Below are 13,861 nucleotides of genomic sequence, written 5' to 3'. Positions count from 1 at the left end.
ATAAAAAGTTCTTTCATCTTGCTTTGTAACTTAAAAGAACTATGAAAATACTGTCCTGTACATACAGCTTTGTGTAGCAGGCTTTCTGCTTAACATGTTGATTTTTAACATGTTTTATATATTGGCAGCAACAAAACAGAATATGAAATACTTTTGCTCATGATCCTTTCATAAATGAGACTCTTATACCAAGGATTGACAAAGCACACATGCTTTTCCCATACAGCTTAAAATTGTCCTGAAAGTTATTTTCTTCCTTAACAAACACCACCACCACCCCCAATAAAAAACAAACACAAAACCCCCAAAATATTCCAAATACAGTACATGTAAAATTGAAAATCAAAGTTCTGATACTTCTTGACAAAAACAAAAGCATGCTGGGATGGAAGTTTCTTTTGAACTATTTTAAGTAAATTACAGAAATGTTTTCATTTTCACTGCTGCCTGTATCATATTCACTAATTCCTAATAATGATTGTTGTTGATCAGTTGGTGGAGTAAAACCAAAGTCTTTGTAATTTGACTTTTCCTTATTTTAGATTGCTGATTTCAAATGGGTGGTAGACTGGGCATATTGGTTTTTTAATGAGGCATGCTGAGAACTGTGGAAAAATCGTAGTTGAGATAATGAAGTACTTTCAGTTGAGGATGTTTCTGAGAGTTGACTTCTGAGCTAAAGGTATGAAGGGCCAAATATAAATGAATAAAATGCAGCCACATGAATTACACTAGTAGTCTCCAAATCTGCACAGTGGGGGAAGACATCTTTAAAAAAAAGGTGAAAGCTGATATATCACTTGATTAGTTTCTGTTGTAGAACAGGTACTTTGGAACCATGAATCTGCATATTTCTCCAGGATTAACAGCTTAGTTAACAAATTAAACTAAAATAAGAAAGGTAGGACTTCTCTGTACAAAGGTACAGTTTTGAAATAAAGTCTGCAAATAAAGACAGTTGAAAACCATGCTGTAAAATTGCTTTAGAAGGCTTTCTTAACAAGCTCAGATTTACTTAATTGAAATTCTAATTTCAGTATGACCTTATTTCTTATGTGTAACAGTGAAATGTCATCTTCCAGACAGATGTTTGTTTATATAAGTTTCTCAAATACATTTCATGAGAAGTTTGAGAAAACCCTGGAACTTTTTTGTTTGTTTGTGAGGTTAAATGATGTTTCAACCAATCAAAAATGTTTGTAATTATTTTAGTTTTGGCATATTGGAAAAAGTTTGCTTTTTATGCATACCTTAATTTTTATTAGTAGAGTTAATGTTATAAAAGCTTTAGTACATTCAGCTTTTCTGGTCTCACAGAAGTACTACACTGTCACTGTAAAGTTCAGGTAAGCCTTAGTGTTTCATGAGCTAACCGCATGTTTTATTTCAAAATTTTAAGTTAATTCTTTTGGATGTGGAGGAGTAGTGAAACAAGGGAACGTTGTCATTACAGTGCATGAATATTTAGACATTATGAACCTCATATGGGAGCATCCCAGCATTCTTCATATATTCAGAATATTCATGAAAGGATTTTGCTTTTATAATTCTAGTATTCAAAATGGAAGCTTAATAATAATGTATAAATTTCAGATAACTGCTCCATCAGGTCAATTAATTTAGATGGGGTAGAGGTCAAACACAACTGTGAGCAGGAGATGGATATTTGAAGGTCACATTGATGAGCTTACATGAGTAGTCCACAAAAGCCTAGTGTATAATATGGCAGAACAAGCACAATATTTGTCTTTTGGGCTATGTGGAAGAGCAGTTTAAAAATCTGAAAATACACTTGTGTGTTAATGGTTGTTTTTTTTTTTTTCTTTAAAGCCAGGAACTTCACAGAGTGCTGCTATCTCAGCTGAAGCAGTGCTTGAAGGTACTTTACAAATGGTTACTAACTGCTTCTTGTCTACAACCTTTCAGGGTCCTTTACCATGGATGAATTTAATGGCAAATCTTAATCAAATTTTTCTTGGTTGCTGGTTCATGGCTTGAAGTCTTTTTTTGCAGTTGCACTTCAACTTTATTGTTGAAAAGTTTGGATGGGCACAGACTTGCTACCAGTTACCTGAAAGATGATCTGAGTTCACTTGGTTTTAAGTGACTAAAGAAAAATACGTCTTAAATGGTAACCGATATCTTAACTTGCCAATAACGTAAAGAAAATCAAAACCTTTTGTCTTGAATGTTGACAGTCAATTTCTGATGAAGCAAGAAGTTTAATGGGCAGATAGTTACAAAGAAGGATCAGTCATCATGCACTTTTTGAAGTACTAATTACTGCATTTATGATGATTGCCAGTATTAAATATTTAGATCAAATCCCAGGTAAAGCTAAACTTAAAGTGCATAATTTTTCTGCTTCTTAGGTTCTTTTTTTAAGGGTAAATAGATGAGAGAAAGATATTTATAATTGAAAACATGCTTCCTCTGCCTGAAGTGTATATATATCTGTATATTCCTGTGCTCCAAATAATTGGGTTGTCATGAAACACACTGAAAATACCTTTGTCTTATAAACAGTAGTTTTCTCAAGGAGAAAGTAAATGAGCTCTTTTGTAATCATACTTCTTTGTAGCTTCAGCAATGTGAGGCTTTTCCTTCAAAGACAAAGATTATTTCTTCTTATGTGCCTGTGGGTTAGGATAAATGAAGAAGCTTTTGTAAAGTTACTTTAATGTAATACCTATCCATGGTAATAAAGCAAGCAATGAGTGCTCATGTTAGTGTTTTTTAAATAAGTATTTTAGAGATTTTTTTTTAGTTCAATTGTTTAACTTTTTATAGTTGTTTGAACTCCTTTGTATGCCCACAAGACTTGTGTTCCATGAATGCCTGTGTTTATTCCTGTTTATATGTTTCGTGTTCTTCACAATTTTTTTTCCTCCTTCTCTGATTCTTCTGAATGAATAAAAATAAAAGGTAAATTTAGCTACTCTGATTAATCAATAATATATGAAAGTTTAAGTTATTACTGTAATTTCTTCCCAGCCAAACCCCATGCTCCCCAGTTACCTTTGTGAGGAGATCTCAGAATGTAGTAATTACTCTTACTCAGTTGTGGTGCTGATTAGAGAGGACAGTAAAATATTAACTATCCAGTTCTGGAAAGCCTTCCTCCATTCCTCTTCAAAAGTGTTTTTAACAGCAGTAGGAAATTGTTCAGCATTCTGCCAACTGTACATACAGGTGACATACAGGTTACTCATGTTACTTAGTGTTCATTACTTGTTTTAAAATCTTATTATTTATATTCAATGTATTTTGCGATCTCAAAGTCCTGTATGAGGTCAGAGACAGATTTGTTCCAACTACATTGTAGTTCCAGCTACACTGTAAGCAGAAACCAGAATGTTTGAATAAAGCAGTAGTGGGAGATGATTAAATGTCAGTGTATATCTGGGATTGTTCCACAGTGTGGTTTATTTTTTCCAGTAGGTCATTTTAATCTTTTTGTACTGCCTTATGCATTGAGTGGCTTTCAGTGTGCAGAGTTGTGCTGTAATCAGTAAAGTGATGGTATTATAAGAATTTTTGCTAAATAATCACTCCACACAATCCTGGAGGAAAGATAATATTTCTTAAAGCAGGCAAACATGGGAATACTAAAAAGTGCTTGAGTCAAAAATTGCCAAAATAAATGCAAGAAATTACAAGCAGCCAAAGTGTTTTCTGGTGGACTGCTGAAAGGCAAAAGTGAAGGTGCCACCCGCAGCTTCCTCTACAACATTTTGAATTCACATTGAGTGAATGCTATCTGATGATATTCTGCATGAAGTGCAATTTACCTTCTCCCTCCTCCATCCCCACCCCCAGTCTCCACTTTCTTCTTTTTCTGTAATTAATGGAGCCATAGGTTTAGAGAACTCAGGATGGTGGTCAGAGTGGGATGCAGAAAGTCAGTGTGTAGAGCTGTACGTTCTGAGCACCGATTTTTATAAGCAGAAGGATAACAGTTCTTGTTGGCCCACAGAACCTTGAGGTTGGGAATAGTCTGCTGGCAGTCAGTGTGCTAACTGAAATCTGAACATAATTAAGCATCTTTATTCACCACTAGGGTCTCTTTAAGACTTAGCACTTCATCTCAAATACTTCATGAACATGGTCTTAGAAGGACCACATATATGTCACTACAGAAAAATTAATTAGTTTTGCTGGTTTCATGTTTTAAAACTGTTTCACAGATAGGAAAACTGATACCAGCCGAACTAATAGCTCTTACTCTTACATTATCCCTCAAGTACTGTATAAAGCTTCCTACTGCTTCTAATTCCTCTTGTATGGTGTGTCTTGATGAAATCAGACTATTCTTTTTCATATACTAGCATGTTTTGTGTAAGTGCAGTATTTATCTATATAATTAGATTCTGATACATCTTTCTAGATTGATGTAATGTTATTTTTCTCTTTTTATGGAGGGGTGCCCATGTTATTAGCAGTCGCTTGTGCACACTAGAATGTATTGTGCCTAGGAGCCTGGGATTAAATGGTTAATCGGAAAACTTGAATGCGAAGGTTTTCTTTCTGATCAAATGTGACTTGCACGGAACAGTGTCTTTCCTCAAGTCACTGATGACAAGGACTCTTGTGTTATGCTTTCACACTACAATGTGAATGAGTCTGCAATTTGTAACTAAATTTTTAAGAAATACTGAAGATACTCATTTCCTTTACCCAGACCCACATCATACGGAAATGAGCTCATTACATTTTTACTCTGATAATATGCAATTTCTAGTTAGCATCAAGATTTACATTTCGTAAGGAGCATGCATTGCTATAAATTAAAAGCTTAAATGCATTGTTAAAAGTAAGGTGGGAAAGCAGCAAAGTTTTTAAATAAAATCTCAGGAACCCGCTGAAGATTATAAGAAACACTGATAGATTTTTAAGTAGTATACTTGCTGTCCTATATTGACTTTCTTGTTTTGTTATAGAGCCTTGATTCGTTATTATGAAAAATATTTTTATTGCTTGCTGACTGCACAGTTTTTTATTTTTTTAATTTTTAAAAATTGTCTCACTAAACACTCTCTTCCTCATCTGCTAAGACTCCTGTACTTATTTTCTCTTTATTCTGTAGATTTTAAAGAAGACAAAAAAGGAGTTTCTGAGGCTGTATCATTTTTAGCCATATGCTCACAGAAGTTTTAAATGCCTTTTCCTCTGGGTTTTTTGTTTTTGGGTTTTTTTTTGTTTTGTTTTTTGTTTTTGGTTTTTTTTGTTGTTGTTTTTTGGGGGTTTTTTGGGGTTTTTTTTTGGTTTTTTTTTATAGTTGCTTGTTGTTGTCTTAAAAAAAAAAAACATTTGCAATATAGTAGCTTCTGTCATTAAAGTGGCTGTAGTTACTGTATGTTTGGCCTGTGGTTAGGTTAGCTGTCAGATACCACCAAAAGGTCTCGTTGTTCCGAAGGAAAGTACCCTGTTCAGCACAGAGCACTCCATACCTGCAAAGCCACTGTGTATGTGAGCATTAAGGATCTACAGAAGCTAAATCTGGATCTTCATGGTGAGAGTCAGGTCCCCTGTAGCTCTCTGCTGATAGAAGATAACCCTCTTCAATATGTATCTACCATAAGTGGTTGGGGCTGCTAGGGTTGTATTTTTTTCACCCAGCAGTTACTCAGAATAGGCTTGCAAGGAATTTTTTATGTTATTTCTGCATTGTAGGAAAACTTCTTGTGACAGTCAGAAATCTCTGTGGAAACATTCAGTCCGCTTTAGCCTTTGAGCAAAATTCAGCGTATGCATGAATCTTCAGAGCACTAGGCCTTTTTGAATGGGTCTGACTGTCAGTGAGCGAGACATACCTCTCTTTAGCAAGTTCAGTACCTGTTTAGCATAGCTTACTTTTTTATATCATGATATCATACTAATGATATAAATTCCTGGTGTGACTTGGACTGATAAATATATAGACAAGAAATACGAAAAGAGGAAAAAAAATAAAGCTTAAACTTTAAAAAATAAGTACCAAATAACAGAACATAAATTGAAAAACCAAATTGGGTTGCTTAGAATACTAGGGGCCTGCTTCATGATTTCTGATTGCCACTTCAGTATAACTAATTGATAACAATGATAATTGGTTGTAATTGTCAGCAGTGTATGCTAAGAAACAAATATAACCCTGGTGAGAAATAATGGTTATCATGAAAGCATGTCAGTCAGATAATTCTTCAGAAGAGAGAAGGAGGAGTCCTGTTAAATTTCATTCTGCATCCCTGGTCTCCTTCTGTGAGGCTAGAATAACCAGTCATTAAGACCTAAAATTTATAGAGGATGTTATGTTTGTTTTCTAGAAATAATATATATATAAGCCTTCAGTTTTTTTCATTTGCTTTCTTTCATTGTTTATTTTTATGATCATATTTTGCTGAGAGAACTTTCCAGCAGTAATCTCTGAACATTTGTTATCTGCTGATAATTCTGCCATTTTGAACAGTGCCAAGACATTCTAATTTTTTTCTTATTTGTAACTATTACAGAAATAATTTAGTAACTTGTAGCTTTTAAATTCTACAAAGCTTATCCTGTCCAGGTTGCTTGTTTGTATCCTATTTCCACCATTTTCATTGAAAGTGTGCAGGTTTATCTGCTTAACCCTAGTATCTTAAGGTGATTCAAAGCATAATTTTTTGGTATGAAATATCTGATGTTCTCTGCTGGCAACAGGGGAGTAAAATTGGCTAAGAAACTCTTCATCCCAGAGTGCATTATGTGTGGAGATGTTTAACTCCTCTCTGACAGTCACCTAATATACAATAAGAAATTTTAACTTTAAAAAATAGTACAGGCACTTGAAGCAGTAGGATATGTACCTGACATATTGACATATAAAAATAATTTCCATTGAGAACTTTGTTTAAAGGCTTTTTTAGGTTTTACCCTACCTTTAATTCTCATCTTTCTGTTAATGGCTTCTGACTTCTGCATCAGCAAGGGCCATATCTTCTCTGACCTGATCCTCTCTATGTGTTGGCCAATCACATTTCAACTAGTACTCCTAATTTGAGCTAGGACAGCCTTGATGAATCTGGGGTAAAAGATCAGTTTGGTGCCTAAGAGATTAAACTTTATTCTAGAAGTGAAGAATTTGATTATGTTAAAAAGGGAGTTGACTTACGTGATGTACAACAAGTAAAAACTTGTTCTTACACTTAAGTAAGAGCTAGAGGATGGCTCTGGTGGGTTAACCTGGGGGAAAAGAATCCCTAACACCTATGTCTGAGATCCTATAACTTGGTGCAGATGAACTAATCATATAGCTGTCAGTGAGCACTTCTGTTCAGTCTTTATAATGACATTACTGCTGTTTTTGAAGTAAGGCCCAGTGCTATGTTGCACCACGATGGGGACAAGACTTGCATATTCTCTTCAGCTGGCATAACATGAACTGGGCATACTGGGTTCTGCTCTCTGCTGGGATGCTGAAGTTTGTCATACAGTAATAAGTATATGAACCTTTATCATCTCATTTTGGGTATATTAAGCAAAATTCATAATTAAAATAATTAAACTACATAATTATTATTTCCTTTGGGTCTCTTGTATCAATATAAATTATCTACCTCTTGGAAGTCCTAGAAATTCTGTTCAATAATGACATAAACTTTAAGGGTATTAGAGATAAAGTGCCAGCTTCTCTCTGTAAAGCATTTAGGATGGAAATGTAGAGTCCGAGAGATCATGTAACACCTGTGTGTACGCCCTGATCAATCTGGACTGCAACTGGCTGACTAAATAATTACAGAAAGAATTAGAGAGTCCTAGGAATTTTCTGTTATACTGGTGAGAGATGTCTGATAGTTTTTTTAAGAAATACACAGGAACTAAGCGCATTTCATTAGCTTTGTAGCAAGTATCTATTGCAAATGGAGGCTGTTGTTTCTCGTTTTGTAGGAGAACTAATTTTCCATGGCTACTGAGTAATGTATCTCAAAGGATTAACTAGGTGGTTTCAGAGCAAGAAATAAAACAAATGTTTTACATAGGTGAATTTTACTTCATAGGAGCTAGAAAATCTGTGCAGGAAATCAACCTCTGTATGTTTTGACATCCCTCTTTGGAGTTTTGAGCCTTCATCACTGAGGCTCAGAGGAAGGATGATCCTTCCTGACCAGGGCCTGTGAGGTTCCACTGAAGGGAATGGCTCAGTCTGTGTAGTTAGAACTTTGATTGTGAATATTGTCCTGTTAGCAGTGAAATACTCTTTGACAATCGCACCTTTTGACATACCAGCCTTCAAGGGAGTACTCTTAACAGAATAATACAAGTAAATTTCACACTTCTATAACATCCAGCTAAAGTCTCTGTAACTATTTTAGGAAGCCAAGTACTTTTGTCTCTAGGAAGTAGCACCTTCAATTCTGTTAAGTGGCAGTTACTGCCATTTAATACCAGGTTGAGAAAGTTCCCTGTGAAGTTTTTCATAGTATGGGCCATACCTTTTGATTTGTTAGAATGGATTCATACGGTTAGATGATGAATGTCAGCAGTAGCACATCATCAGGAGAAGGAACAAGAGACTTGATAGGAGGTCAGACCATGGCTTGTACATCTTGCTCTGTTTTTTATTTACTAATCTTGATTTTATTAGAAGTACTTAATGGCAGAAGAGAAACTGTGAGTAGTGCTGGAACTGTGGAAAGAATTTACCTAACATACTAGTAGCTGACCTCCTCAGTTCAAGGAATGGCTAACTCTTGTCCCTGTTCTTCACATTGAGCACTGCTTCTATGTGCCATGCCTCCTGGCTGGTGGCCAACTAGCCTAGTGTTCTTGGGACCTGTTGAGGCTTGGATTGCATTTAGCTGGGTGACCATATTTTTAATTCTTGCTTAAGATCCTCAAAACGAGATCTTTATATCCCATCTAAGGTCACTTCCAGTTGTGATTGTTACAATAGATAGCATTTTTATTGGACAGATTATAAAATGTCTGCTGTATTTGTTCTTTCTCATCTGTTGCTCTTCCATCACACCTGTTGCTAACTCCATTAATTGTTCTGACACAGCTGTTTTGTGACCACTTTTATTCATAATGTTTCTGCTGGTTCCCCATGGTTTGACCACTGCTCATATGCAAGTTACTTTTGCTAAATTTCTTCAGGCAAAAGTTTAAAAAAAAAAAAACCCAAACAACTCAGCAGCTAATAATTTTTCTCCTTGCTATGACTGGGTACTTGTTTATAGCAAATAGAACTTTCTTGCCCTTTATTGGTGAATTGACTTTTATTTCAGAGCTTGCATTTTTCCTGTCTTCCTGCTGCTAATAAAATGTGATCCAGTCTGGCTATTGGATAAAGGTTTTTTACCCATATAAGATAGCAGAGAAGCCAAGACATCTAATTGTTGAGAAGTGCAACTAAATGTACAATTGGCAAATGAACTGGAGCTACAACTGGGCTTTCATATGCCATTATATACTTTTGTAAGAAAAACACTTGCACAGAATTAGTACTGAATTCACTAAGCTCTTAGAAGTAAAGTTTGCTTATGTACTTCACCATAGTTCACGAAAATAGCATGTGTAATGAATACCTCAGTATAAAATACTGAGTCATTGATCCATAGAAAACAAGTTGTTAAGGATCTAGTTACTCAATTGCTGTTTGCAGGTCTTCAAAATTAAGACACAGAAATGAAGGACATTTTGCTTTCTCTGGTGCGTAAGACGTTGCAGTGATTGTTTCCATGCAGTGTGTTAATCTTACTGTCTTGAGATTTGTAGTTCATGAAACAAATAATCCAAAGTTAGTAATGGAATTATTAAAGTGTAGATCAGTGATCTTATGCATTAAACTTCATTAAACTGTTGACCTTGCTCAGTACTCTAGAACTCAGTTTACACCGGTTTCTTTGGAACTTCTTGACTATTAATACAGCAGCTGATGTCTGTTGGTTTGAAAATACCAATACAAAGAATTCAGAAGATACTTGGAGTTTTCTTAAGGAGGAGGAAGGCAAAGTTAAAAAGTTAAAATTTATCAGAAAAAAAAAGTGTATTTTATCTTTTTTTCTTTGATTCACGAGAAGCTGAAACATTTAAGAACAAAATCCTTGCTTCCTAATGAAGCAGAGGGTGGGCTGTTGAGAAATGTAAGGCTCTCCTGGTTCAAGCATGTTCTCTGAGGTTTGTTTTTAGCTTGCTCATTAGCTTTGCACTGTGATTCAAATAAAACACTACCTGAGAGTTACTTAATTATGTGGCTATCAAAAGTAGATGCTGCTCTGTGAAGATCAAAATACTCTGTACACTGCAGGATGAAGTGGAGGTGGAATATGCTCTGGATTTCTTGTTTTTACTTTGTGCTGAGGTACAGTGATCTAGATACTAGCAATCTAGACATTGCTGTGTAGAAAAACATCAACTTGCCTGGAATAGATGAGGGAGTTTGCTTAAGATGTAAAAAACGCACAAAAAACCCAAACCCAGAACCATGCAGGTTCAGGGTCACAAGATGAGGGTATCTTGCAGTATGTAGGAGTTTGGTGCAGTCACGGGAAAATTTTTTTTTCCACAGATCCAGCAGGTACGAATATTCTAATGATTATTTTTGTCAAGGCTTGAGTTAAAATATAAAATATGAAGTTGTTTTGATCACTTAAGTTGTGCTCTATAAGTAAAAAGAAATATATATATGGGTATACATACAACTTAAATTCTGCATGAGATAACTGATCTACTAAGCAAAAGCTTTCAGACACAGTTGGTCTTTCCCACCTGCGTGTAGAGAGAGCACAAGAGTTCTTTGTGCAGAAAAGAGTAGATCGGTTTAGCTGTCACATGAGAGGAAGATAGCTGCTTCTGCTTTTTAGAGAACAAGCAGAGATTGTAAAGCCTCTACTGTTGTATTACATTGTTCATGAATTCAAGTCCAAGGGCCTCTAAAAGACTTTTTTTGTATCAGTTGGGAAGTTAATCATGGTTATATGAACAAATGAAATACTGTGTCATTCTTTCACTGCTGGTGTGGTGTTTTCTGTCTAGTATATGAAGTATTCATGCAATTGAGATGGTTCATGCCATGAAATAACTAATATTAAAAAAAAAATAATGTTTTAACTTGCACCTGTATTACTGCAGAGCTGTGTTCTTATCAAATATTTTTTGTCCTTGAACATATTTTTTTGACTGAGGGGAAAAAAATACTCTTTTTACACAGTGATTTCTTCCACATTTGAAATTTTCAGGCACATTTTTTCATTTGAACTCTACCTACTGCTATAATATCTTTAGTTTTCATTAATTATCACTACTTTTCTCTCTGTATCTAGAAGGCAATGTTATGGAATTCATTTGCATTACTTTTAAAATTAAGCAAGCATGAATGCTTAACCTCTGAAAAAGCATTCATTCTTAGGTGGATTGTGTTTCTACTTACAAACATTTTTAAGTCCTTAATCACTAGAATCACACAGTTCTGCATATCTAAAATCAGTTATTAGCAGAGGATTTATAAGTTAGCTTGAAAGAAAATATATTTTCTTTACAATGTCCATCTGCTTATTACATTTCAGCACTGAACAGGAAGTATTATTTCCTGACTCAGAATCCTTTGTTTCCTTTGTCTCTACAATGAGAAGAGAAAAAAAAAATAACAGTACTCTCCTTCTGACCTGCAAAAACTTCTTATTTTCTTTAAAGCACATTTATTTGTGATAAATGACCTCAGTAGTACCATGCTGCTGAAGATAGGAAGTGTAATTTTAATTAAATAAAATTGTATCATTTTATTGCAATTAATATTGCAGGGAATGTATTTTTAGGTCATCATACAATACATAAATGCAGTTGTCAGTGCATGGTTAAATGTTTTAGAAGCTGAGATTGCATGGAAGAAAGCAGTGCTTGTAGCTGAATTATTATATACTCTCCCTCTTTAAGTTGTGATTTTATTTTTGGAATAAAATCTCATTCTGACAGTTGGCTTAATCAAGCTTGCTTATTTTGAAAGAGCACTGGCTTCAAGAAGATGGGTGGGGATCATGTGCTGCTGCTTAAGAATGTGGTTTTCTTGGTGATTTAGCAGATAGCTCAAGAGAATCAGGAAATCTTCCAGACTGTTCATATTTGTTTTTCAGTGTCTGACAGTATTTCTTGCCTTTTTGTTGTTGCCAGCAATTACAAGGAACTATTTTGCTGTAGGTGAAAAAGTACAAGCCCAGATGGATTAAATTTTCATTTTACAGATATGAATTTGCTGTGAATTTTGCTGATTTTAAGAGCTCTTGAATCATTAGTCACTTGGAAATAACTCACAAGGCCACTAGCCTTAATTTTGTGACTTCTGTGTCTAGTTTAAATACAGCTTAGGCCAGGTTGGATGGGGTAGCCTGGTCTAGTGGGAGGTGTCCCTGCCCACAGTGAGAGGCTCAGAACTAGGTAATCTTTAAGGGTTCTTCCAACCCAGGCCATTTTATTATTCTCTGATACTTACTGTGTATTAGATTACGAGTTGTCTGTTTTTGAGTAGAGTTAATATATGAAGAGGCACTAGATACATAGTTTCATGCTTGTGCATCCTATGATTATGGTAAATTTTCATCTTTAATTAATATTAATTTTGTAAATTATTTTAAAATGGAGAAAGGAATGCATGAACCATTGCAACATTTGTGAAACCTTTGATGAATGGCATGACATTACATAGAAGGTAATTTTTGTGTTAGTTTTGTATTTGCCAAGATCTTCATTTTTACTGGGTGTTCAGTGCTACAAGCAGTGCACACATTTTAAAGAAATATCCCTCTAAACAGGTATTCTGCTTCAAATTACAGAATAAGAGATTAGCTGTAACTCTTAAAAGGCTTCTTGCAGTCTTGTGGAAATAATGTTTTAGCAGCTGCATTGTAAGGAGAGGGATAATAGGGTGGCACAAAGTTTAAGAACGCTGTGTGCATTATATTTCAACTGAAATTAATTGTTTTGATGACTTTTTTTTCTTTGCTGTAGTTGTGACATGGAGAATAAAGAAACCCTTAGGGGGTTGCAGAAGATGGATGACCGCCCAGAAGAGCGCATGATCAGGGAGAAACTCAAGGCAACATGTATGCCAGCCTGGAAGCATGAATGGCTGGAAAGAAGAAGCAGAAGAGGCCCTGTGGTAAGTGGCACTGATGGAAGGACAGTATGTGTAACAGCTATTACAAATAAAAATCACTTAAATTGCTTTCTATGAGAAACCTCTTTTTCTTAACAGTTTGTCGGCTCTTAATTATGGTTCTCCTGTCTGTTTCCTACGCGGTGTTTAACAGGACAGCGTGGCTGACTGAATTCCATGTCCCGCGGTTGTTGCTGTTTATTTTTAAGTGAAAGCGTTACCGGGGTGCTGCTCCGTGAGCCGTCACGTACGGCTGCGGCACTGCTGCCCTCCAGCGACCGAGGGAGCGCTGCCCGCCAGGTGGAAACCTGCGGAAACCGGGGGTAATCCAAAACTCGGCTGTTCCTTCAGCCAGCTCTCAGTTCTGATGAACTTTGCATGACAGTGTTCTGTTAGCCTTTTGGGTGCTGCTTTGGCATAAATGACTTGGAAGTGCTTTTAAGAAATGTAGGTAGATCAAACCTGAAATATTGTAAGATTAATTCCAATTCTATTCAGTGTAATGCTGGTTAATTAATAGCCATTACTTACTTATGAACATAGTTGCAATTGGTTGATATGGCTCCCATAACCACTAGTGTAAAGTTAAGGTAATCTGATGCAGTAGGCAAGTGTCTGGGGACAGCTTTTCTGGTACAGAAATAAGAAGGTTCTGTTGGTTCTGTTGTGAGAAATAGTGTTGAAAATACTTAAAAGTGCACCAAACCCCATTACCTCAAAGGGTCAAATAACACAATTTTAACCTTAAAAATT

General features: G+C 35.6%; 1 protein-coding gene across 1 annotated transcript in view; it reads left to right on the top strand.

Moving 5' to 3' along the window:
- MAP3K1 (mitogen-activated protein kinase kinase kinase 1) overlaps window positions 1-13,861 on the top strand; it is a 57,753-nt gene that overhangs the window by 21,441 nt on the left and 22,451 nt on the right. Inside the window, exon 2 of the mRNA XM_054003830.1 lies at window positions 12,961-13,111. Coding sequence (XP_053859805.1) covers window positions 12,961-13,111 — 151 coding nt within the window. The remainder of the gene's footprint in view (window positions 1-12,960; window positions 13,112-13,861) is intronic.

Source organism: Vidua macroura, chromosome Z (assembly GCF_024509145.1).
Source record: "Vidua macroura isolate BioBank_ID:100142 chromosome Z, ASM2450914v1, whole genome shotgun sequence".
NCBI lineage: Eukaryota > Metazoa > Chordata > Aves > Passeriformes > Viduidae > Vidua > Vidua macroura.
The sequence above is the reverse complement of the archived record's forward strand: the minus strand, read 5'-3'. Positions and strand labels throughout refer to the sequence as shown.